General features: G+C 42.2%; 1 protein-coding gene across 1 annotated transcript; it reads right to left on the minus strand.

Moving 5' to 3' along the window:
* Nucleotides 1-12: 12 nt before the first annotated feature.
* On the minus strand, nt 13-20,431 carry PDE6B (phosphodiesterase 6B). The gene is made up of 22 exons (XM_010208627.2): nt 20,021-20,431; nt 18,227-18,379; nt 17,816-17,905; nt 15,569-15,709; nt 14,268-14,342; nt 14,114-14,178; nt 13,027-13,093; nt 12,836-12,883; nt 12,518-12,667; nt 11,403-11,546; nt 10,803-10,868; nt 10,046-10,192; nt 8,558-8,665; nt 7,466-7,575; nt 6,341-6,428; nt 5,730-5,830; nt 4,298-4,405; nt 3,410-3,473; nt 2,644-2,718; nt 1,647-1,730; nt 1,207-1,363; nt 13-71 (listed from the first exon to the last, which is right to left on the minus strand). Exons 1-22 carry the CDS (start codon nt 20,429-20,431, stop codon nt 13-15), a joined length of 2,511 nt encoding a protein of 836 aa, XP_010206929.1.
* Between the last annotated feature and the right edge of the window lie 6,783 nt (nt 20,432-27,214).

A 27,214-nucleotide genomic window follows, 5' to 3' on the forward strand; every position in this document is an offset into this window, starting at 1 on the left:
TTGATAATAGGTTTAAAGTATGCTGCAGGTTTTGGAAGCTGGAGCTGTTCCTCCATTACAAGTGATTCCATCTGCCATATAAAAAGAAACACAGAATTAGAGATACAGTGATAAATGTCCTTCTCAATCATTACATTTTTTATTGCTTTAAAATTATCTACTAATTGATTTAGGTCGTACCTACAGTGCCCATATCTAGAGCTGTCTCCTGTGCAAAGTAATTACACATGTAAGGCTGCTTGGAAATAGTGTTTCAGAATTAGTAGAAACTTTTTGCACTTCAATGCTGATTACTTAGGAAACAATTCTTCAGAAATTATATCCAAATCTTAATTAAAGTACTTAATTAATATATTTTAAGTTAATTGCTGTGAGTTAAACTGGTATGACATCTAGACAGCTCCAATAATTTTTGAACTGTTTCATTTGAGAAACTTTTATCCCATGGACTGTTTGGATTTTAGTCCAGTTTGGAACAAAGAGAGATTTCAGATACATTCTCTGTAGAGCAAAGATGCCAAATTCTGACGGATTTTTGACCAGACACTTGGGAGAGGCCAAGAGAGCCTTTGGCTTCCACCATTCTTAGAGTTAAACAAATCCTCAGGCTGTCAAACTAGCTTTTACCCAATACCACTGCAGCTGATGGATTTCAGCAATACTCAGGTTGGGACTTAGAAAAACAAAAATTAGTTCAACCAAAATAAATTGGTAAATTGCTGCTGGCTTCTAGAAATGAGATGAACTGTAACTCCTCAAGTGTTTCCTCGAGGAGTATGTTAGCTTTTCTTAAATCTGTCGTGTTCATGACCTGTCGGACAGCAAATTGGCCACAGATGCTGTGTACAAAGGAATGTATCCCTGTTCTCTACCAGGGAAGAGAACATTCACTGCAAACATACAGGGGAGGAACAGGGAAGAGTACATATGCTGTAAAGGACTTTCTGCTGTCCCCAGCTGCATGGGTGCCTGTGCGGAGTGTAGTCTCACTAGTTTCTCAGACAATTACTCATTTGAGCAGGTATTTGAGCAGGTAGATTTTGTGACAGCCTACCATTCAAAGACAAGGTGTCTTCAGCCTTGGAACAAAATTGAAGTATCTGAGCATCTGACTCTTTGCCATGTCAGGAAAGCTTGCTGCAGTTCTTGGACAGTATCACATTATGTTTTCAAGCTAGGAGTGAAAAGCTAAATATTGTTTCTGACCTCTCTTTGTATCCATCTTTTCTTCCTCTTTTTTCTTCTCTTCCTCCAGAGCTTTCATTTTTGCGTCATACTCATCAGCACGGGTCTTCCACTCATTTCTGTTGTTCAGCAGCCCATCAAGCATAGGCTGAATTTCCTCATGGAAACGAGAAAATTCCTAACCAAAACACACTCATCAGTGCAATGCAGCACAGAGGCAGTGCTTGTTCATCACATGCTCCCCAGGACCGACTCCAGCACCTTGCCCCCTCAGACGGGTTCATGCACAGAAAGCATTGAGGGCACAGATGGACAGTGCTGCAATGCCCTGGGAAGGAGAAGCTATTGTCCCCTCTACCTGTCCCACTCCCCACGAGTACTGTTGCTGCACTGGACTTCTTTACCTGGGATTTGAGCCCCTGTTGAGGAGGATGAGGTGTGTAGTGGTGTGCTTTACTTACCTTGTAGACAAATGTGCATACAAAGTCGATGAAACCCACTTGAAGCTTTGGAAGCTCAGCAGCTTTTCTCCGGTCCATCATGGGCTGTGGGAAGACACAAGTTCACCATGATTTATGGCAGCACTTTGTTGAAATACATACCTCTGTTTTCTTCCCCAAACTGCCCTGTTGTGTCAGCCTGGGAGTTCTACCATCATCAACCATAACTGCTGTCCATCACAGCCTTCTTCCCCTACTACAGAGGAGTGAATTGAGCTAATTTCCTTTGCTACTTTAGCTGAAATTTTAGAGTACTCTTCCAGTGTCTATGGGTAAAAGGACAGGGGGTTTTTCCTTTGCACCTTTCAATGAGACACCTGAGAGAAGGTTCACGTTATAAAGTGTTGAAGAGTTTTTCAATTCTCTAAAACATAACTGAACATGAAATTATATCCTTAGAAGGCCTTGTTGCTTTCTGTAGCATTTGTGATGCCTCTGAGGGTAGAGGGTTTGTGTAAAAGTTCACTTAAAGGAAATGTAAACAACACAGGTAAAGGAATGGCTCTTGGCTCTTTCAATGCTGAATTTAAGTATTTGTTATTACAGCATGAAAAAAACCCCAATGTTAAGAAACACTGCTTTAAAACATTTCCATTTATGAGAAATAATTTCTGGGCTCTATGAAGTTTGCATTTGCAGGTGTTCTCTACTGGAAATTCTGCTTTCCTCTGTGATGCATGTGTTTAATTTTCCTTACTTTCTGTAAGGGACCAGCACAAAGTCTCCATGGGGAAAGTCACTCCTTGCTGGTTCACAGACACAGAGGCCCATCTGGCTATATATGGGGAGCTGGACAAGAGGGTCTTCCCTGGATGAGTACACACTTTTCCAGTGGATTTTGGCAGGTATGGTGATTTCAGGAAGATTCACAGCTCTTTAAAAGCAGCTTTGGTTGTAGTAAGATTCTGCTAAGACTTGATGTCTGAACTGAACTGCCTGGCTCTCGTGTGGTACTTACAATAGGTTGTTGCTGAAGGACACTTATTTCTAAGTCTCCTTGCTCCCAAAACTCAGCTGCTACCAGGAGAGCTACCTACGTTAACAAGGAGAGAAAAAGTTAGCAATAACTTTGACTTTCTAATTTGATGTATTTCAGGTCTCCACCACGTCTCCCCTCTGTCACTTCACGTCCAACTCCAGCCCCAGCCTTCTTCTTAGGAAGGGAAGCAATGACAGTGAGATCACACCTGTGTAGTGACAGCTCAACAGCCTTATTACACTGCTGCTCGTTATTCCACTGCTCATCTATTAAGAAACATTTTCAATGAATCCCCCTCAAGGTTTTGTCTTGTGGTCACAATAGTGATTATGATTTCCTAAGTTGTCCTATTTTAGGTTTTATTCCTTTTATCCTCCTTTAATTTTTAATGTTTCTTACGTAACAATTATTTAAGTACTGTTCAGGAAGGAACTCTGAAAGGAAAGAAAACAACTGAGCAAAGAGCAGGTATTGCTGTGCAAAAAACAACCCCTATACTACATGCAAAACCCCTCACTATAACCCAAGAAGCTAAATACTTGGATTTTTTTTTTTTTGGATAAAAATGAAGTCTCTACAGAATTCACAACTATAAAGATTGATTTAGCCACCAAAACCATAGTTATTCTAATATCCTTTTGGTAGATTTGGTAGGAGACTTTAATTTGGCTTCTAGACAGCTTAGGAAATTGTATTACTTTGAAGCATAAGCTAGAGAAGTCTAACAGTATGTTAAGCATCTGACCTTACTCTGGACTTCCCAAGGCTTTGTGATTGCTGACAAGTCACAGGCAGTCATCATCATGGCCCTAAAAACAGGAAAGAAATTAGTTTCTTCTCTGGGGCTTACACTCTACCTCTTGTAGGCTCAGGATGCTCATGGTCTAATACTGCATCAGGTATCCCCCACTCCCTACTGAAGTGACAAAAAGACAGGCTACTGCTCTAAAGCCTTGGGTCTGACTGTGTCACTCATCAAGGTTTGTCCTGTTGTTTAAAATGTACCTGTGCTAGGAAGCTGCTGGCTTCTGACATTAAGACATTTGCTGCTTTAGTCATTGTGGATTTTAACTTCTTGAATTTTGAGCAACACTTTTGGGTTAGGAAGCTGCTGGCTTCTGACATTAAGACATTTGCTGCTTTAGTCATTGTGGATTTTAACTTCTTGAATTTTGAGCAACACTTTTGGGTCCCTCAGGGAGATGCAGCGCAGGCTGCAATGAGGTTGTGGGTGCACTTCATCTCCAGTGCAAAGCACCCTGCAAAGCACCTGTCCCATCACAATAGCAGCACTGTGTGACTCAGCCTGGGAAGAATAACTACTGTATTGGATTCCTGTCCATCTGCGATTGCTTGTCAGCCCCTGCTCATGGCCTGCAGGGTGGTCTGGTAGGAGCATATGGCCAGAAATTATCCTGTATCTTGTTAGGTGTGAATGACCAGGAGAGTCCAAAACCAGTCACTTACTTGGAGGATGAACTACTTTAATTTTTCCCCGTTTTTTCCTTGCTTTTCCAGAATATATTTGTGTGGACAGTAACGTATCACCTGCTGATATTGCACTAAATACATCACAAGGCATGTTCTGGATCACTCACTAGGTGACTGAACCTTTCCAGAGCTGATTACTCACATGACAACTTCTTTCTTTGTTGTCTCCAGAGACAGGTATTCAGTCCAGGCAGTCACACTGTCATATGTCTTGGACTCATCAACGATCTTTTGAAACATTGTTCTCTTTCTTTGAGGGAAATAAAAACAAAAAGCTCCAAAACAAAGAAAAAATGTATTAAAACCATATGGCTGATTCTGCTACTGATAACCCTTCCAAAAGGGTTTCCAGTCATTGCTGTCCTGGCATTAAGGTCTTTAAGGAAGTCCCCAATAAAACCAAGCACCATCAACTGCTTCTCTTAAGTAGCAGAGACTATTGTAAATACCTTAAAAAGTACTGTGATGAGACGTGAGCAGAGAATATGAGCTACTGCAAGTTACATCAGCTGAGAAACGTTTCCAACTTTGTTGACAACAAAGGAAGGCTTTTTCTCTGATTGTTAAGCAAACTCTGGAAATTTAGAGCTGGCTGGAGTTTGTAAAGCTGACTGGCTTTACATATTTAGTCTGACTTTGTTAACTTGATTTATATACCTAAATATATGTAGCAAATTTGGGGGAGAGGTTTGTACACAACACATCTGTGCTTTGAATGGCATGAAATCTGGAAAAAAATCTGTTGTTTCAATGCTAGCACAAACACTTAGGTAGAGCCACAAAGAGGCTGTGTATGTGTTCTGTCTGTATCATTTCACCTGAGTCTGATCTCAGTCCAGCCTTCACTTCCAGAATGTGGACCAAGGAGGGAAAAGATAGACTTGTTCCTATATGCTGAGAAAGTGGTGGTATCTGCTGCTATATAGCCACCCTGCCTGCAGTAGGAGGACTGGATATTGCACCCTCTCTCATACTCCTCTTTTGTGAACTGTTTGCATTTTGCCTAATTGTTCTTCAACAAATTGAATTTTGAAAGCTCCTTGCTAATTAAGAACTTGTATCTTATTGAATTCCAGTCTTAAGTCCCAGGAAGGCAATGCATGCTGCCCTAAGATGGTTGACATTTTTGGCTTTTGGGTGTGAAATAGACTATGAACTGGATATTCACCTACAAAGGACCACTTGTTATTTGGGCTGTGCTGCTCTCCCAGAGAAGGTAGTGTAGTCCTGGCCATCTATTCAACACTTATGAGTATTTTTACTGCTGAAGTGCTAGGTGAAAAAACCAAAATGAGACATCTCATTCTGTTAGGGTATTGTATAGCCCCGCCTCATTGGAAACTGAGGGTTAAAAAGACACAATTGTGATCTAATGAGTAAAAGTTCAAATTATTTTCTACAATTCGGGTTCTTCCCACCAGCTCCAACATCAATATTAAAAGCAGCTTCTCAGAGGCAATGACTGTGTAGAGGATTACTGCACAGCCAGTTCTCGGAGCAAAGCATTGCATTTTACCTTTGTAAAGTATGAGCTGCTTCCTGCCCTTCATATGTGGAGTATATGACCAACTTACTTGAAGTAGAGTGCCAGGTCTGTTGCTATAATGGCAATTTCCATCAGGTGAATCATGTGTTCGTGCTGTCTGCGGTTGAGGTTCTGACATATATTCAGTGACTGAAAAGCAAAGGACAGGGATCCTTGCACAATTCAGTTGCTCTGAGTTCCTGGCCATCTGCCTTTCTCAAATGTGGTCCCTTTAATTTTGTTTTTGTTTTTTAAATATCTTCAGTTTGCTACCCTGAGGTGCAAGGGTTGTGAGCCCTGTTCACCATATCTTGGTGCCTAGACAAAACCTGTCCCCTGTCCCTAGTGGGAGTTTTCCTGATGGGAGAAGTTAGCTGAGGGATTGTGTCAACCTTGGCCCTGTCAGAGGGACTACAGGAGGACAATCCTGCATTTAATATATGGTTATGGGGATAACTATATGGCTTCTGAAGAAACGCAGTTGTGCATTTTGGAAGCCTGTGTATTTTGGTCCTTGGGTACTTGGGGAGTGAGACAACTGCAGTTTCTCAGGTATCCAAACCAGAGAAAAGTCTTATGCTAAGCTGACAGCTCTGTTGTTGCTGAAAAACTTCCCTGCACATAAATTATTCATGTCTTTACATTACAGTTCAGTCCAACCTCTTCAGAGAGCAAGAATTTTCCAAATTCCAAGTGATGTCTCTCTAAAATTGAGGATCCATGAAGCTTAGCTAAAGGATTTTGAGATCTGCATAAAGGAAAAACATTAGGAGATTTGCATGAAGAAAAAATTAAATATATTAGTGCAGCACTTAAAAATAAAAAGTATTGTTCTATTTTATACTTAATTTTCTCACACACACAAGTTCAACTCACTTTAAAAGACTAAAGAGCAATATTTTCAATAGCTAATGACTTCAGCCTGGTACAAGACTTTTGTGACACTGCTTATAACTAATGGGACATTGTATAAAATAGCCTTCCAACCAAAAATTTTACCCAAGATGTTTATGACTGGAATGTTATTACTCAATGCAGTACGCTTGTTTAATTCCTGGATAACTACATGTTGATATCTATTAACAAGGACAGAAATAAACAGCAGTCCCTGAGACTTTTGTGCCTCAAAAGCAAGACATCCTTATATCCAAAACACTAGTCATCTTCACTTATTTTTTCCAAAGCTGCAGAAAACATTAAGACAGTATGTCCAGTAAGCATTTTAGAGGAGCTGTGATCTGACATGACTTGAGGTGTGCAACAGAGGCTTGACTGGTCAATGAAATCAAGCAACCATTTTTCTGCAGCTAGTAACTACCTACAGAGAGCAGCACCCTCATACTTATAGGTTCTCTGTTTCTACAGGTGATGAGGGCACTGCCATGTATGGTGCCCTCTCCAGACACAGCTTCCAGCAAAACATAGGCTGCTTATCTCCAGCGTGCTCCTGGTGATATCCCAAGTCTCCTATGGTACTCAGGCTACTAGATGTCTGTGCTGCACTTGTTCTACCCCATAACAGGAGTGCATAGTGTTTCTTTAACCAGAGCGGTTTGCTAGGAGGTAAAGAAAGCACCAGAGAGCATTGCAAAATTTAATTTTCTCCCACTGTCCAAAGCATAAGCCCAAGTGCTGTAACAAGCTGAAAAGTGAAGTTATTTGCAAAAATAATGTTGTTATCCCTGTGTATAAACCAGAGCTGTACTAGTTTGGTGTGACTGCAGCCTGATCTCGCTCCACAAGAGGGCAACAGTAAATAGTTTGAGGTGGTAGGAAAGTGCTTACTTCATTTGGTAAAGGTTGTTGGTTCCCCTGTGGTCAATATCATGACACAGAGCGGCAGTTACCATTGCAAGGGCTTCGAGGTCTGTGTAGTAACGCTTCAGTTTGCCAGTCTGGAGGATGAGAATTTGCAAGTATCATCTTTTAGTATCTCTTACAGGAAAAGATATCGAGCCCTGATCACACTGTGATGAGGATCTCCTCACTGACATAGTCCAAGAGAACTGAAAATACCCATGATGCTAAATGCAATAAATAGAACACTTAGGTTAAAATAGGCAAGCAGCTGCAAATAAAATATTTCATACTAAGGTAGGTGTGCACATGTTGGCTGGCTGCTGCTATAGCAGCCTCATGCTTTTGGAACATCCAGGTCCTCATAAGCAGCTCTCTAGTCACTGAGCACAAAGGACTTTGCAAAGGGGCTCTGCATCTTTCTGGGCAATATGTGCTCCAAGCTGAATCAACCAAAGGATTGTCTGGAGTGGTAGACATAATTCTGCTGCCACCTTGTGGGCCATATCCTCTGCACTGGGCCCTGATATTGGTGCATCTCTGATGTGGAGCAGTAGTCTGACATCTGTTTTTCTTGGTTTTATTTTTCTTGGGGCAGGTTTGCCCTGAGAGTCTGTGAGAAACAGCACTTGCCACATTCACCCTAGAGATAGACTTACACTTCTGTCTGTCTTACCTGGAGATGGAAATTGTGAGGTTGTGGCCAACCCAGCCAGCTAACTTCAGCCTGGCTCTTACCAACAGAAACTATTGGAGGAAGCAGAGTCCTCTCTGTAGTCTCTCCCCCCTGCCCTATAGAAGGTTTTAACCTGAAGTCAATTCAACACTTTGCAACATTTGCATCTATGAGAATTAGAGCACTCTGTTCATTGGGCAGCATTGGCCACATCTTCATGTGTTATACCAGGACTGTCACTGAAGGCAAATGGAGACCTCAGTGAGCAGGACATGTGCCAGCAGTGACAAACTCTTATCCTACACCAGGATTCAAAGAGAGCCCTGCATCTCTCCAGGGCACAACAGAAGACCTTCTATAAATAAAGCCGTGCCACAGAATTAAGTGAGGTATTATTGCCTTACCATGAGGAGTGTGAACATGGTCTGCGCAACATTGAAGCCATGGCGCCAGTTGTGGTAAGTTATCTTTCGGTAGCCTTTACTGACTGAGTACACAAACCTTACCAGAACCTGCATATTGGAGAAGAGGATGTGAGCTTATGACATTATGGAGCTGCTGCATGTTGCTCTCGCAATAAAGATCACGTACAGAAGCCATGGATGAGATTCAGACCAGCTCTACAGAAGTGGCTACAGGAAGGAGCCAGAAGCTGTAATTCCATTAGGCTTCTCTCTCTTTGGTGAGGGACCCCAAAATACATCTCTCTGCTTTCTAGTATATTTCTTTTAGATATAGTTATTTATTTGTTTGTTTGTTTGTTTATTTTAAGGAAAAGTGATGTGGCTGTGAAGGAAACAAAAACCAGCAATGTTTAGGAGAAAAAGATATTTAATCCTGCTGTTTGTGAAGTCATTGAATTTCTGTGTTTCTCTGTGTTACCACTAGTAAGGTTTGTCCCTCCCGTGGCTTATGATTCACTGATACCGATACTTCTTCCAGAGATATGGCTTCATAGATGTAGAGATGGATGGTGGTTATATCTCTTAAACACTTGGGCATCAAATAAGAAACTAGTTTTTCCACCTGCATTCTATGTCCATATGTACTACCTCTTGTAGCTATATGGATTAGAAAATCCATTGGAAAGCAAACTGATCATGGGTGAGTATTCATTTTTCAAAATCTTGACTGCTCAGAGTGGCAGCAAAGAATGAATGTTTTTCACATCTGCATCAGAGATGTGAGAGGTTATTTGTTCCAGAGCAGATATTTTGGATACTTTTTGACTCTAACATGCTATAATTGAGTCAGAAGCTCAAAAGTAACTCCCATTCTGAGCCCTTCACTTCCCTGCCACTTCCCAGCCTGTCTTTCTGGGGTGGAAGCTGTATCTGCAGCTACCTCCATATCCCACTAGATGGAAATAAACCTCATATGATGTTCTGACAAATTCCTTGGGCAACAGCAGAGCACTGATATTCCAGTTTCACAAGTCCTACAAGGACCTGAACTTGTGGCAAAAGCCATGAACTTGCACATCAGGGTCTATGGGGTCTTTGTTCTCACAGGGTCAGGCCACTCCTATTGCCAGCAGTCAGGAAGTTACCACCGGCTGCACCAAATGAAGGAACATCTGTGTTTACAGGGGAAGAAAAACAAAGGGACCTGCCAGTCTGGGTTTCAGCATATGCTGTCTGAAAGCTATAGGGTACATACTATAGCAAACAAAACATGCACAGCACAGTGTTGTGCCTGGATGGGGTAATGGACATAAGGGTAATAGGGATAATGGACATAACAGTAATAGGGGTAATGGACATAAGCTGGAACACAAAAAGTTCTGCTTAAACACAAAAAAGTTCCTCTTAAACACATGGAGAACACATCAGTCACACCACAAGTCTGACAGCCATTCAAGACAGAGGTCCCTGGGTGTTGGCAGCTCCTACCTCCTGTGGGATCTGGAACTTTTTCACCACACCAAGCTCATAGTACATCTGGATGCCACACTTCACCAACTCCAGCTCTGTGCAGTCAAAATCAGAGAATCTGAACTCATAGATTTCAAATTTAGTGGGCCCTGGGAGTTCTTCTTTCTGTAAGAGAGGTGGGATGATTCATGGCTGTGCTACTTGTGTTATCCCTGTCATAAACACCCAGAATGGGTTTTGCTTAACGAAAGTTTATCTATTTGATACTCTTGAGAACTTTTCCTTTCAGAATATAACACAAAAATAGACAGAAATGCAGCTTTTCATGGTAATCTTGTTAGCAGGCAAAGAGAGAGGAAGTTTCTGTTCAAGTGCAGGAAATACGGCTTGCTTTCTATTAAGCAGTTCTCTTGTTGATTTGTTATAGTTTGGAGACTCCAGACTTGATAGGTCTTACAGGGGAACACTTACAGCCCTCCATGTTTACTCTAGAGAGCAAAATGCACGACAAGTCAAAGTGACTGATGTGTTTACACATGGCTGCTTTGAGATGAAGTGTCAGAGAGCAGGTATTCACCAGGAGCTGGGAAAGTGATTCACTGCCACCTGATAATAATAACCTCAAACTCATACACCAAACTATTGTTTCCTTCACCCATCACCAGGTGCCCTGCTGATGCATACCAGTGTGCCAACATTGGGAGCTCTTCCCTGCATCCACCCAGGTGATATTTGTTTGCCAGGGCTGTCTATTACAGCGGTACATTGCTCTTACCAGGATGCTTGCCAGCTCCTCTTCTTCACACTCACTTGGCTCCTTCCCCAGCTTTTCTCGTGTTGGCTGCAAAGAGCACGGACATGTTAAACAGGAGACTGATGTTGCAATGTGCTGCTTTGGGGCAATATAGGGCAGCTCCCATATACAAATTTTGTTTTCTTCCTGGGCTTTGCTTCTATTTCTGTCCTTTGAACCCATTTTTCTCAGTAAAAATGTCCTCCCTCTCCCTAGAGCCAGTGTTTCAGTTGCATCCTCTAACTCTGCATCTTCTGCACTAAGGAGGTTTTGGGGCATACAGAAACTCCTCTTCCACCTCTACAGCCCTGCCATGAGTAACACCTGTGTAAGCCAACCTCCAGGGCTAGGTTTGCTGGGGAAATTACAAAGGACATAACATGGCAGCATCCCAAGGTGCAAAGCAGACCACAAAGCCAAACCAGTCTTGTTCTGCTGCTGTGCAGTAACTGGGGCCCAGGTGCTGCCTCCACACCATGGTGGCTGGAAGCATTTCTGTGGGATTGGAGACCTGTGTCTGTGTTATAAGTCACAGGCCAGGCCAGTACACTTGGGGGTGTGCTGGCAGTTCCAAGGCATTACCAGAATTTCCTGGATTTCATCCTTGTCACATTTCACATGGTAGAGCACCATATCCTGAGCAATGTCCTTCCGGTTCTCCAGCTTGTTCATCTTATCATATGTGTCTGTGTTAAGTACCGACCAACCCAGGAACTGTGTCAAGGACTAGGTGAGAGGAAAAAAACAGAGGTGGTGAAATAATAAAAACATCTGCTGCTCAAAGACACAGATCACTTTAGCCACAAGTCTACTTTTGACTTGTTTGCTCCCAGCCATTACTCGCTTCTCAGCAGAGCATCTCCCCAGCTGCTGAATCTGCCTAGGCCTCCAGAGCATCCACGCTGCTGAGGTTCAAGGACCCTCTCCCTAGCTGAGCTATTTCTGTGTCATTGTAAGTGTCCCCATGCCTGTGGAAAAGGGGGTGTCACAATAGTGACAGCAGGCGAGGAGCACTTAGATCACGGAGAGCAAGGTGGTCTCATCACCTTTCACATACGTTTACTCGCATCCTGTGTTTGCTCTTAACTTGCTTGCAGTCCAGTGGCTGATGGAAACTTATTTTTTTAATCCCTCAGTGTGTTTGTTTGGTAAGAAAAATCTATTTCAGGAAACATTCTGATGGATAATAGATGTCAAGAGATGCCTATATTTGATTGCAACTACCACAGGAGCATTTCTAGACAGTAATGTCTTTAATTACAGCTGGTGTTGGTAGATTAAATAGCTGGTCACCCTTTGTATTTTAGCAACACAGACAGTTTCTGTGTAGTCTCTTGAGGGAGTTGCCCAGGCAGTGTGAGTCAGCTGTCACTTATATGCACACAGGTCAGAATGATCCTGTTAAGCATATTGTAACTGCTCATGGCTAGGTGTCCAATCCAAGAATGTGGAAACAAAATAGTGTGAACACAGCTGGGTTTTCCAAGACTGACACACTACCACCACCACCACCCCAATTTCCCCCCCGGTGCATTGTATAGTTGCTTTCAAAACTTCCAAGCTGATGCTTAGCACCTCTATAAGCAGCAAAGAAACTTGGCTGTAAACCTCTGGGAGATGGTTTGCAGGTGTACAGGGAGCAATAATGACCCCTCTCAGCCATATGAGCTACCTCCAGCTGCAGCAAGGGACCATACCTCCATGAGGGTCTCGTCCTGTTCATCAAATGGTTTCCCATCTTTTCTGTTATAAAAAGTAACAACACCAACAATTTCCTCCTTTTTGTTGACTATTGGCATGGAGAGAACATTTTTGACAGTCCATCCTGATTCATCTAGAGGACCTTCCTTGAAGCAATAGCAAGCAGAAAGACACTGTGTTCTTAACATGTTTTCTAGATACTTCAAGCCCTGTTTTACAGGCTAAAGAAATATGTACATGCCTAAAATTGACTCTAAACTACATTTCTGCAAAAAAGGTAGAATCCTTGGTGGAACTGGAAGTTTTCATGGTACCTGAAAGTTAAACATCTCATCTGCAGCAGCGTTCATAATGTTGCAAATCTAGGGGATCACACAAAAGAAAAAGTTTTACAATATGGGCAGTGAGAAGTTTAAATATCAATTAAAAAAAGGAGAATTGTTAAGAAAGTAGAGTCAGAAAAGCACCTCAGAAAGCCTTGGTGAAGCCTGCACTAAGTACTTACAAATCCACTTTCAGCCACATAGGTCGGCAATCCAGTAACTAGGGCCCAGTGATCTGGGGTAGGGTTTCTGGAAGTAAAACACATAAGGAAAATTAGGGATATATGTTTACTGAAGAATTATCATGAAGCTGAAATGTGTGTGGCTGCACAGACCACATGTGTATGTTTTCAGTCTCAGTCTCTAAACAGTCCTGTTATTTTCAAAGGATCTACATGTGCAAGCAAAAAATTTTCACATTAGCAAATACTTTTCCTTCAAGGATTCAACAGAGAATAGCTTATAAAATGTCATAGTCTTCAAACATTTAAGAAGAAGTTCTTCTTGGGAGCAAGGGCCATGTTTCAGACCTTCAGAAAAGTAAAAGAACTTCACAGCTAACAGTGTCTGTCAGACTGAATTTTTGAACACTGCTGTATCTAAGCAACCAGGACCCTTCTTTGCAGCACTTAGACCAATGCAGTGGTGCAAGCAGAACTGAGGGAAACTCCTGTTATGTCAGATTTGTCCAAGGTTCCCAAGGCTCCTCTGAAAAATTTATTGACAAGAGGGTGGTTTTCAGAAAGAGGTAGTATCAAGAGAGGAAGAAAGGCCAGAGGTAGCCTTCAGATGGGGTCAGTGACCAAAGGATAAGAGAGAAGCAAGGAAGCCAGAAGACAGGCAGGGGAGCAGAAATGACCTTGGGAGCTGGAGCAGGCTGCAGAGGGGTAAGGGGCAAAGCTAGGACAGCAGATGCCTCAGCACTAGGGCCATCTGGATGGGCTCACTCGCTGACATAGGGAAGGCACCAAGGAGAAGTGATGCCTCAGCCTGGCAAGGAGAGTGCTAAAACTGCAGCCATCAAGGCTGTTCACTTCTGCATATAAAAAGAAGCACTGGTTGAAGTGACTTTTGGAGCCTGGCTTGCAGGCCAGGATCTCATTGCCCTGGAGGAAAAAAAGTCAAAGCACCAATTGACATTCTGTCTCTCCCACTCAGTCTTCTATTGGTCCTTTTCATATCTCCTCGTGAACACCTTAAAATCAAGGGGAACCTTGGTTTTAGCAACACTCTGTGTCCATACCTAGCATACACAAACTGAGCACTTACGGGATGACTTTAATGTCTTCTTTTCCATGTAATATGTAATCAATGACCTTGTAAAAGACTATTTCCTACAAATAAAAGAGGAGCAGTGTCAAAATAAGTGGTGAACCAATTCAGCCAGACAGGAGACAGTTTAAGAAATCTAGCTGTCACATACCCTGCCATCTGGGGTGCGAGGTCCGGAGTAGGGGGGAACATCTCCCAGTAGGACCGGCCACAGGTCAAAAAATTCCTGGTTTTAAAATGAAATAAGTGTATTTCACAGAATCACAGAATCTTAAAGGTTGGAAAGGACCTCAAAAGATCATCTAGTCCAACCCCCTGACAGAGCAGGCACATTTAGAGTAGGTTGCATGGGAACTTTTCTAAGTGGGTGTTGAAAATATCCAGAGAAGGAGACTCCACAGCCCACCTGGGCAGCCTGTTCCAGTGCTCCATCACCCTCACAGTGAATAAATTTTCCCTTGTGTTTCTTTCGAACCTCTTATGTTCCAGCTTGTACCCATTGCCCCTTGTCCTATCATTGGACATCACTGAGAACAGCCTGGCTCCATCCTCCTGTCACCCCCCCTTTACCTATTTGTAAACATTAAAGAGATATTGAGAGTAGAAAAGTGTATTTGGCTTCGAGCCTTAAAGTAACCACTGTTTTACCACTCTGATTTTGGTACTATGTGAGCAAGGCATAAAATAAGATGACTAGTTCAACCCTATGCAGCAGAATGGTATATTTAAATCGGGATGTGTAAGATGCATTGTATTGCTGTATATAGTCATATAGTATCTGTATATGGGATGCTGCTTCATTCGGTGAACAGCACAGGCTGACCTCACAAAGCAAAATGGCTGCATCAATATCTTACGGTTTCTCCATTTTCTGGAGTTTGGCCATAAGACTAGTCTACTTCCTGCTACCTTGCTAAACTGAAAGAATTTTTGGATTTCTTAGGTTACATCATAATGCTGATCAGAGTGTCTTTGGCACACTCATGATCTCTTAATAACACCACTTCACAAGATAGCGTGCTATAAAAGCTCTGGTAACACAGTGGAGATCAATGTTCATGGTAGCCTCGGTCAGCTTGACCATGGAATAAAGCAGGGCTCCTGTGATAAGAGTTCTGTGCAACCTCCACATAAATCTTGCCAACAATTAGACCAAATCAGAGCTGCAGAAGCAACTTAACTTCTGTCAGCTTATTTTCATCAAGTGAAATGTATAGCAGTGCACATGGATGATCCTTCATAGTCCCATTCCAGTTGTAAGTTCTTCCCCCTCCCTCTCTTTGTCCCAGGCTCTTCATTTGTACAACGGAATTTAAAAAAATTACAACCAAAGCAGGAATGACTCAAGGCCAGCTTGCACTTTGGCTGCCTCAGTACAACTTATCTCCACACATCACCCCTCAGTGGATAACAGCAATGCAGAAAATGCACAACACACAAGTGAACACTCACCTTCTGCTTCGTCATGTCCAGGAGACCTACTGAGTACCGGTCACAGTTCAAGTATGCTCTCACTGTGTAAAAAGCCTTGTGGAACTGCCTCTCAATGTCTGTCAGTTCCTCAAAAACCTTATTAGCTGACCATAACAATACCTGTAGGATAAAATCAAAATGTTAAGTACAACCTGTCACTGAGAGCTGGGCTTCCCAGACATATTTGAGTTAAAAATGAAACAACTAGGATTTTATACTACAGTTCCTGAAAAGTGCACTAGCAACCTACATTGCAAAATGTTAGCAGCACTCATTATTCCTACCAGGGAAAGATGCAGTCTGAGGAAGAGTCAGGTCATCATGGAGTGCTGTGTAAAAGTCTAGTCATACAAATAGAGCAAAACAAAAAAGGTTGTGCCACATAAAGAAATGGCCTGACTTACATTTTATACCCATAAGTAAAAATCTTGCATCCAAAGCCAGTACCAAATACCAAAAATGCCATCCAATAGCCATCCAATACCAAAAATGTTGCTAGTTCCAGAGTCTGGCACAGCTGCTTTGTGTGCACATCAGCTTACAATCCTTTTCCCCATCCTGACCCCTGCAGATGCATGCCCCTTAAGATCCTGTTGTTAGCCTGTTCTTTCATTTGTAATAATGGAGGTTATGCAGAGAGTTTGTCAAGTATTTCTGGTGATACAAGGATACAAGGATACAAGGAGTGTGTGCATAATGGAGGACTTGATTGTCTCTGACATAGTAAGGAAGCCATTTGTGTGCTTGCCTAACTTAGCTAGTGCACATGTGCGTGTGCTTTGCTTTCCAAGCCCAGGAAGACATGAGGAGCAGTGTTTTGGAAACACTGAGATCTGCTACCTGAAGCTGACTGTGCTTTGAAGGAGCAATACTGTTCCATGGCCACAATCAGGAAACTTGTCTCTCACCTCTTCACTGGGCACTAGTAAATACTTTTGACAACTCTGAGCTGCATTGTTGTCTGTTTCTATTATGTAAATTGAAAAACTCAGCTACTCATACAAGTATGAGGTGCTCAGTGTCACTGGCTTCTGAGCATCCCTCAGATAGGACAGTGGTATTGTCATACAAACCATTAGAGGAAAAATGAGAAATGGGGGTTTTTGGCATATTGCATAATGCAATAAGTAATACTGAAAGCCACGAGCCCAGTGAGGAGGGCTGAAAGAAATATCTGAAGAATGGCCAGTGCACAGAATGATGTAAAGAAGTTGGACCAAATGTGTTGTGTGGGCTTCTAATAAGACTCTAACACGGTATCTGAGCACAAACACTCCCAGTCCTACTGCTAAGCTCTCAACAGGAATAAACCTTTGCCAGTTCTACTTTAGTTGAATTGTTCAACATTGCTGGATCACCTTACAACCATTCATGTGTTTGACTACCGAAAAAATCAGCAAATTTGATGAAGCAAATGAGATAATGAATTACTTAGTATAAGTGCTATTCCAAGGCTTCTAAAATAAACTTTCATTCTGCATCCATTTTGCTGAAACAGGCATTTATCGCCTGGAGGAATTCCCACTGCAGCAAGAGTATGGCTGCCATGAAGCACTGATGCAATTGCACATCCTTTTCAGTGACAAGTAGGTATCTACTGCAGGAACTCCCTCCATGGGTTCACATCCATCATAATAAATTTGAGAGTCCTTTCAAAACCCAAGTAATGGAAAAGAATGGTAGCTGGATTGTTTCAACCCAGGATACTCAAACACTCTCATCTAGTAGTTGGTCTCAGTGATCCCACATGTCTTTTCCAGCTGTAATGATTCTATGATTGTATGATTCTGTGTTCATCTCTACTGAGGGAGGCCAATACAATAGGAGGATCATTTTATTGTAACTGAGAGTTTCAATAGCACTTCTTAATAAGCAGATGGGGAAAATAGCATGTTCTTAATAGTTTTGAGAAATCACTTTGTGCTGCTGGCAGAAGTGGTTAAATGCCCCACAAGTGTTTCATAGCACAATTTAGCAAAACATCTGGAGCTCAGTCCTGCTGAAGCTGTTGTCACTGTACCAGCTCCTGTAGTTTTGCCAACAGCAGCAGCAAGAGACACTAATGCAGGGCCCTGGGGAAGGAGCAGTATCTGAAAGCAGATGAGAGCATTTTTTTTGTTCTGCTATTCAGGTAGAGACCTCTGAAGCAGATCAGCTCCATCTTTTGAAATCAGACAAATCTCATTTGATTTTGAGATACAGCCCAGGCTCCATTTTCACTCTTACCTGGCCTCTTCGAGTCTCACAATTGTGAAGATAACTCAAGTGATAAATTTTCAAGTTCAGGGAGGCAAAATTCAGGTACTTCAGGAAAAGCTGAAAAGGCAAACAATGAGATTGAGCCAAATGCAGTAGCAGCCTCAAGTGTACTACATTTCATAACATCCCTTTAGCAATGTCATGGTAATTCCCCTGGATAAATGCTTTGCTTTGTACTGGTATGAGATGAGGCTTATTCCACTGTAACTTCCCTGGAAGATTTCTGAGATAAGCATCCTCCTAATAAGCCTCTTCTGTTAGAGGATGAGTCCGCTGTAGGAAAATTCACACTAGTGAAGCTTCAGTAAAGCAGGCATCCCTAGTACAAAAGACAGAAGCGACAACTGCTTGATAGAAACTGAGCTACTGACCACTTACTGTTTCATCGGAGTTGGTGAAGTATGGGCCATTCAGCTTATTAATAGCCACAATGACAGCAACTAAATCTTTGCCATTCAAGATGGGTGTTGCAAGGATGCTTCTCGTAGTGTAGTCAGTGAGCTCATCAACAAATGGACTGAACTGGGCACACTGTTCAATAGACAATTTACAAATTAAATGTTTTCCACAATGTCTGTAGTCTTAAAACCAAGTTAAAGCACAGCTGCTCAAAGTTAAGCTGTCTAAAGAATCTTTTGCTTTAAAGACTATTGAGGAAGAGAAATGAAGTAGCAGAAAACTGGACAATGTGCAAGTGATAAAGCTAGTATCAATAGAATTGCTTGTGGCTTCTGACTGCAACATGTATACTTTTTCACTTTTTGCAAAGATCTTGCAAATCATAAGCTTTGAAACACCAAACTCTGTGAGAAGAGGGAAGGTCTCTACTGGTCATTCCCAGATCACTGACCTCCTGCATCCTTTCCTCTGACCTTCCGCTAACACTGTGAAGTGGGTGCAGCCAGTTAACCATGCAGCACTCTGTAGCCACAGTTTACAAACCAGTGCTTTCTGGTGCAGTCATTTGGAAGTTCACTCATCCTCATTTTTCTTCTGCTTTTGCCTGGGACTTGAAGCTGCTGTTGGCTTGCATCCTCCATGACGCCATCTACCTCTGGTTTCTCTCAAAAATGTTCTCCCAGGTGTTCCCTCCCTCATTTCTCTTGAAATGTTCTCCCAGGCATTTCCTCCCATGTTGCTGGGCCTTTGTGCCTAGGATGGTAGACATTAAGGAAGACATCCCAAGAAAGGATGTACCTGGCAGCAGCAGCTTGTGGCTCCCAGCACTCTCGTCCTGCCTCTGAGAGCAACTCACCCCTTTTTGCCCCAGGAGCATTCTGGCAGCAGTTGCAATGTGCAGACAGCACCACTATGGACTGGGCTGCCCAGTGAGTTGCCCATTAGGACTTCTTCTAAGGCAATGCCTGAAAACACGAGTTGGAATTCAGCATTTGGCTCTCACAGCACTGAAATCCTTCCATATTCTTGGAGAAATATCTGAAGTCAGAGAGCTATAGAAAGTTTGAGTCACATTCTGATGCTTCCCCCCAAAGTATCCCTCTCAAAAAAAGTTTGCAAAACCAAAGCAAGGCCTCAGCAGGTTCTGTGGAAGACAAGGAAGTTTTTACTCAAACCTTTATGTAATCTAGTACTAACCAACAAAAGGATGGATAAACAGATGGTCTCTGTAACTAGCAAGCAATACATGGAGTAATCCCAAAGGCCATATTTGGGTCACATGGATTTTAGTTTTATAGCTATGATTAGAACAAGCACATTGTTACTGTTGCCGTTCAGGTTTACAAGGTTCAACACTCCTGTCGGGGGGGGGAGGCGGTAAATATTGTCATGAAAGTATAAAGATAAATCACTAAAATTTCTGTATCCCACAGGAACTAATTGTACCTCACTCTCTCTGCTGGACTGTATGTGATTTTTTTTTAAAGTTTTTTGTTTTGTTTTGTTTAAAATTAGCCAAGCAAGGTGTGATCACACATTTGTTTGAAGGCATTAACACAGCATAATTAGTGTGCTTAGCTTCACCCAACTCTATAAATGAAACAATAAGGAACTTACAGACTTGCTATCAGTGCTTTGGTTTCTGCTGCACAGCTGTTACACCACAAGAGGTTTGTGCAAGCCCTGAGATGCCCTACTACCTCTTGACTCCTTTGTACTAGTAAACATAGAAACCTTTCTTCTAGCAAGTGAATGAACAAATGGCAAACCTACCTCACTGACATCCTTGATGTTCATGGTTTTCTTGGTTTGCGCAACGTAGCCCACAATGCCTATGTCTAAAGGATAGACAATCTCACAGTCTGGGGACACCAGGCATTCCTCCAGAGTGCTTCCCTCTTGGATGTTGAAAAGCCTTGTTGCCAGTTCAGGTGTGCCATTTCTCTGCCTGTACATGAACAGACTACAGCGGTCAGCGTGAATAAGGGACCTAATTCTTCTCAAGGTCTTGAAAACAACTTTTTCCATGTTGATGCTTTCTTGCATGTCCTGGATCAACTCAAAAAGTATTTCACTCTCATTGCTATCCCAGGACTCTGTCTTTAGTTTCTTCTCAAAGTACTGCTTGGCAAAAGCAGGGTTGCCATCAAGAAACTTTTCCACATCGTCTTCACTAATGCTCATTGTGAATAGCCTGAGTCTTGTCTAGGTAGTACTCCAAAGATGTGGTCTATGCAAACAGCTCTCTAATTTCCAATGTAGTTCCTAAATTTTTGTAATAGAAGATGTTGCTTCTGGAATGAACAAGGGTGAGGTAACACTGCATTACAGCTCATCATCAGGAAGAGGTATTCCTTTATAGTGCTGAAGATGAATCCGTGGGAGGACAGATCTTCTCAACCAAACAGATTGGATGACCTCTACGAGAGCTTTGAGTCAACTTTCTTCGTCTTAATCTAAATGCAAACAAAAACTGAGTACTCACAATACCTGAAAACACTCTCCCTTCCCTTGATAAGCAGTTTCACTTAGTGAAACAATTATATTGAGCAGCAGCAACAGCGTCTCCTAATATTGAAATAAGCTCTTTAAAGTCTAATTAAATATATACTGCTTGGGCCTAATCCTTCTCTAACAAGGGGAACATCTTATTATTTCTGCTCTCCCAGCTCCCTGTAGTAGTAGGAAGTACACAAAAGAGCATAGTGGTCAGAAAAAAAATAGTGAGGGAATGCTGCTCTTTCGGGGCTTCCTCTACTACTGCATGGTTCTTTATCTGATGCTGTAGGGGCTCCTCTCAAATGGAAGTGCCAATCCTGAATGCTTTACTCCAGGACAAATTTGCAAGGTCTGTGGCCTTTTCTTCTTGCTAGGAAGAGCTAGGAGAGGAAAACATGCCTCTTGGTGATTCTCCTTTAGGAAGGAATCTGAAGATCTTCAGGTTGGGATGATTGGGTTGAAAGGCTTTGAGGAGTCATGGGAAGCCCTACAGACAAAAAAAAAACCCTAACCAATCCATCAAAGAAAATAATTCGGGAAGGCAGAAATTGTCCCTCATCACTAGCAGTGGACAAAGGGTGGGAAATATGACTATGAGGGATAGAAGTTGTTCTACATCAATGAATCCACAATGCTGTGCAAACAACAGGTGAGAGTCAGTGTCATGCTGGAAGGCAAAATGCCACAGGGAGCCACTACTCTTCAGGGGAATTACACAGCACACAACGTTTTGACTGGAGATAACTCTCATGCACGACATTGCTGGAAGACAACCAAGGCTCACTAGCTCAAGGACTAAAAGTCCACGCTACCTGGTCTTGTGAGCATTGTCACTACTGCTAGCAGTGGTGCTAACCAGCTCAAAAGTTAATAGTGTATGTGGGTGCCTGCAAGGAGGGTGACAAGAGAGGGAGCTGTGGTGGCAGTGTTATGCAGGTGACTCTGGAGTTCAGAAGGGGCACTAATGGGGGCCTTGGCTCCCATCAACAGGGAGGACAGAACAAATAGCTGCTGATCTGTTCGTGTCTGCCACTGAAATAGGAGGTGAACACTCTCACATAAAGGCATGGGACTATAAGAGAAGGGAATTCGGAGATAAATCCTTCCAGAAGATCACAAATAAAGCAATGGCAACTGAGATAAAGCTCTATAAATCTACTATTGCTAACTCAATCTTTTCCCATTCCTTCTTACAGCTCTCTGGATCACTGGAGATGCAGTAAGAAAGTTCTTGGGTCAACTGGTCAAATGTCTTAGATGTCTTTATGATAGTGTGACAGAGACTAGTTCTGATAATTCTGCTAGCCAGGATATTAAAATCAAATTATTACTCAAGAAGACTTGGAGGAGGTGATGTGTGCCAGGAGTGCACACACTGCCTCTAACGTCCACATTCTAACAGAGGGGCAAGGACTTGATCAGCACTAGCATGGTGGATGTCTGCTCCAGGTCTCCAGAGTGGGGGTGGATAAAGCCTTTTTGTGAGCAACAAGGAGGACTGCCCCAAGCTCAGGATTTGGTGGAGATGGGGAATTTTATTGCCTGATATTTCTAGGGATGGTGATGCTTCAGGATGCAGGCTGTTCAGCTAGGTCCAGAATGTTGCAGCAGTTTTCTGTGTACAATGACTGGTAGAAGGTACAAGAGGAAATTTTCTTTGGTTTTGATTGGAGGCAAGAGAAAGAATTAACTGAGAACTTGAAAGTGTGAGCCAATTTAGAAGAGTGCAATAGTGGAAAAATAGGAAAAAATAGGCCATTTTGTAAATGATGGGCTCTTGTTAATCCTAAACAGCAGAAAAACACACAGAAAGTGTGTAAGCATGGTGAGTTTATTGAAGATAAGTATAAAAATACTATAAATTAGTAAAAATGGAAAGCCATTCTTTGAACACAAAGGAGTACATCCTTTAGGATGAACCTTCTATTGTGTAACAGATTATGCCAAGTTGTACTAAACAGATGTGTCGTTTGGAACACAGTGAGAAAACGTGACCTCTGATGAAAGGCTGGAGTTTGTCATGTCTCTTTTGAGTCATCTCTTTTCTAAATAAAAGCACCAATTGTATAAATTGCTACTGCTAAGAAAAAGAGATTTTTTTTTTCTCCACAGTTATGTAGGACAGGAAATTTCAGATCTACACTGAAAGGACTTCCACAACAGCGGCAAGAGACGGTTCTTGCCTTATCTTTGGTTCCCCATGACACTGAGACATCATCCTTTTTCACTCTGAACACTGCTGTCAGAAGTAATGCACATGTAACCAAAACAGCCTGCTGGAAGTGGTACAAATAAACAACTCATATAGGTGGAGGGAAACTCATTTTCCTGTGGGTCAAGCCTCCCACAACCCATGATCTCTCAGGTCAGTTATATGTGAGGAAACCATTGCTTGAAGAACAGGAAAAGCTTCATTTGCAGTAGTGTAAATCTGCCAGATGAGATAATTGTATAGATGATTAGTGCATGATGAAAGCTGGACACATCCTTGTGCCTTCCAAGGCCTCCACCCCACTATCAACCTAAGCCTAAAGTACAAGCCTTGTTTCATCCCCAAGTAATAGGTAGGAAGAAAGACTGGCTAAGGTAAAACTAACTGAAAAACTTACTAGGGGAGTAATGCATTTTGGATTCTGGTATCCCAAACAAGTGAAGTTTCATATCACCTAGACTTTGAAGAAGGTCTGAAGTGTAGCTCCTCTTATGGCCTAGCACACTGTAACCTGGTAGATTTTCTGATCTAGTGGACTTCTCTTGTGCCAAGTCAGATTTGTAAAGGGAGAGAAGATCTCCTGGGAGCTCACAGACACTTCCAGGAATGAAGATGTGTGTGAAACAGATATCACAGCACAGAGCTATACAGTCAGAGGATGTATTCAGGATGCTCTATATCTGAACAGAAGGTCTTTCAGGCTAGGTAACATACAGTGATTTTCCAGGCTGTATGACTTCAGTCTTTATGCTTAAGCTGCCATAAACAGGTTTGGTGGCTATATATAAGAGGTATGCAAATCCTTAAGGGGTATGCTTTTGGGTTGTCATTTGAGAGCTGAAAAATTGAAAATGGGTGAACTATTCATGTTAAACTGAAGCTGGTACTCTTTTGGATCCAAATCTCCCAGATATTTGCACTTTGTTTGGTATGAAACATTCTGTTCAGCTCAAGATAAATGTTATTGTTTTGGAGCATTTGTAAGAAAAACAAGCAGTGTCCAACAGTGACACTCCAGGCCCAAAATATGAAAGGTACAAGCTTAGTTTCTTCTTCTACACACAAAATTTGAAACTTAAGTTTTCTCCTCAACAAGTAGAAAGAATAAAGGACCTAAAGTACTGAAGTTCATTGCTGCAGAAGTGGAGAAACAGGCAATATTGGTTTAGCCAAGCCAGGGCTGTACAACTGCAGCATAATTGAAGCCATGTGGGAACAATGGGTGGAAATCTAAATCATCTGTGCAAAGGGAGCCAGCAGTGCCTGTGCAAATCCCTTGGAGAATGATGATGGGCTGACATAATCAGAATTCAGTGTGTTCTGCAAAGGCTGCAGATGTACCCTAGGGCTTCAGGGCAATTTAGGTAACACCACGAAAGCCATTATTGGCATAACAATGATAACTGAAGTGGATAGAGTCTAAGCTTACAACAGGATAATGCTGTTTGATTGGACTTAGGCAGACAATGGAAGATTTTGGAGGAGGATGAGGCTATTTTAGGAAACTTGCACCAGGCAGTCACACAGCATAATAATATCTGAGCACGTGTGGTTGCACACATTTGTTTTTAATAGCTTTAAAATCAAATTGCAGGGTTGGCATAAGATATCTGTCTTATTGGGTATTGGTGAATGCCCTTTAAACAGTGTTTCAAATGGAAACCTCAAATGCTTAAGCTGCCCTGAGGTCTTGGCTGACAACTGGGAAAATGAGCTGGAGTGTGTGAACAAAATTCCTTCCTTCCCAATAACTCACATCAGAGTCTCTCTCCAGTTCCATGATGGACAATACTAAAAACTCCAGTTGTGAAGAAAAATCACCCAGCTGCCATGGTGCAAAACAAACTGCCCAGTAGAAGCAGTACTGTTAGAGTAGTACTGTTATAGGACTGTGTCCGAGTGAGTGGTGTAGACAATATGTACAAGGCAGAATGGGTGATAGCAAGCCTTGAGGATGGTAGGCCTGAAGATGCTTTTGACCCTCTTTCATGAGAACAGTGTTTTCCTCCTAACCAAGAGGCTCTGGAGAGAAGAGCTGCAAGGGACTAATTTGATTAGACATTATCCTTACAGGATGCTATATTGACAGCTACACTGAAACCTTTCTGACTCATCCGTTGGCATAATGAGATTGTAGCTTATCTGATTTACCAAGTAATATTCTCATGCCACCTGCTTGTATCCAAGAATAAGTTTTCCTGCCTGGAGTTATGAGAGCCCAGCAAGGATCAGAGCTGTGTCCCTTATCCCTCCTGGGGCAAGGTCTTTATCTGTCCTGCAAGTCTGGCCTGCTTCCCTGACTGCACACAGATTGTCTGTCACCACATGGAGGGTTAGTATGGAGACTCTCAGGGCTCTTGTTTGGCGTCCTGTCCTGGCCTTTCCTCCCCCTCCATGGATGGCCAGGGGCCTTCAGTGTAGCCACCAGCAAAACACCACAGGCTCCCTTCAAATACCTGCAGGCAAGGCAGTTGGAGCCGGAAGGCACAAGGGCCACTCTGGGAATAGTATCAAACTGGAGGAGCCAAGGGTGCATCTACACTTCAGTGGGATCTCAGGACTGTGAGAAATGGGTGCCAGGAACCTCCTACAGCCCAGTCTGTTCAAACGCCAAGTCCTGCCCGTGCCTGACAGGAGCCTCACAGATGTGCAGGATGGCAGCAGTGGAACAAGTGTCTGCTGAGGCATGTGCTTGAGCACAGTCTAAGTCACATGCTTGTTTTAATGTAATTTGGCTGTTACACAGAAATACAGCAGTGGAGTATAACTCAGTGATGATCCAGATCTGCAGAAACTGAAGCTTGAGCAATAGTTGGCTATGCTAGAGCCCTGTTTATTGTTGGCTAGTGACACCTAAGTTGTAGCAGGATAGTCGAGCATTACTGTAAGGGTAGTTTAATGTATAGTAAATTACAGTTAAATGAAGTATAATTCATTCACTTTTGTGGACAAAAGAAAGTGTGCTGCTGACAGTTAAATTGAAATGCATGAGCAATGTTTTAGTGTCAAAATTCATTCCTTGCATTTTGATCAGAATGTTGTCTCCATTGTGTCATAACCAGGAAGCAACTGCCCTTACCTTCTTAATTCTTTTGGAGAATTACTTTAAAATTGACACACTAACTCAACTGTTGCATTTGTGGATTACAGGAAACAGTCAGAGACTTGAATCTGAATCATTCTTGCAGAAAAGAAGTGGTACTATTGACAAACTCACAAAATACATATTTTTACTTTAGATAGCAGTGTGTTCGGAGTGAGCAACAATAAATAGGCATGTTGGGTTAGCTTCAGAAATTGATGACACAGAGAGTACCTCATAAGCTTAACATGAGGCTAGTTCTCAGTTATTGTTTTACTTTATTTCTGAAAAAATCCCAAGCCCTCTCCCAAAATACAGGATCTTGCAAACTTGAAAATTACATGTCATAGTTTATTTATTTATTTGTTTGTTTACTTGTTAATTCTAAAATAATTGCATAGTGTTTTAGAAGAGGTGTAAGAGTACCTACTATACTCAAGGGAATGATAGTGTGTAACAATAATGTGCTCCAGGATAAGTCCAGGTCTCTTAAAGTGGCAGCCTTTCCCTTGCACTATATCACATTGGTCAGTTTGGGATATGAATAGTCCGGCTGCTGTCTTTTGAGAGAACCTATGAGAAAACGTATCTTTGCCATGCCAGAATAGTGGAAATGTACCCAAACCTTGAGTAAGTCCACCAGACTTGGCACGGTGATGTGCCATCTTGTCTTTATCTTCCTTGTACATGTTGTAATCACACACACACACATTCTCTTCCTGTGAATTTTATGGAGAGGTAGCTCAGTTTGAAAAAATACCACAACACAATAGCAGTGGCAGTTACTGCAATAAAACTGTATGAGTTTATTATCTTTCAATTGACAGATTGCGTCCAAAGCTCTTAGCACAAATCACTGAACCTTGAATAAGAAGATTACTTACTTGGTCAAACATCCTATGAACAAAAAAGATCATTAAACTCTTCTCAAGCTCAGCCATGGGCACTCCTTGTGCAATGGTCTTCCCCAAATACTCTAGGCATGGAATTAAGAAAAATACAGTGGTAGGATATATGACTCTTTAATAAGGAACATTAAAGACATATTCTAGGCTTTCAGATCCACATAGGTTTGCTCATGTAGTGTCAGGGGGTAAATGATGATGAGAAGAGACTCTAAGAAAAGGTTTCCAGATGTGTGTAGAATAAGAACAGCATCCCAGATGACCGAAAA

The sequence above is a fragment of the Colius striatus genome, chromosome Z (genome assembly GCF_028858725.1).
Source record: "Colius striatus isolate bColStr4 chromosome Z, bColStr4.1.hap1, whole genome shotgun sequence".
NCBI classification, from domain to species: domain Eukaryota; kingdom Metazoa; phylum Chordata; class Aves; order Coliiformes; family Coliidae; genus Colius; species Colius striatus.

What these genes read in the sequence shown, in the direction of transcription:
- PDE6B (XM_010208627.2), bottom strand. Translation starts at nt 20,431, where the DNA reads ATGAGCATTAGTGAAGACGATGTGGAAAAGTTTCTTGATGGCAACCCT. An exon ending in TGGACATGACGAAGCAGAAG is followed by an intron (nt 14,343 to 15,568) that starts GTGAGTGTTCAC and finishes TTTTAAAACCAG; the next exon opens with GAATTTTTTGACCTGTGGCC. An exon ending in ATGTGGCTGAAAGTGGATTT is followed by an intron (nt 12,884 to 13,026) that starts GTAAGTACTTAG and finishes GTGATCCCCTAG; the next exon opens with ATTTGCAACATTATGAACGC.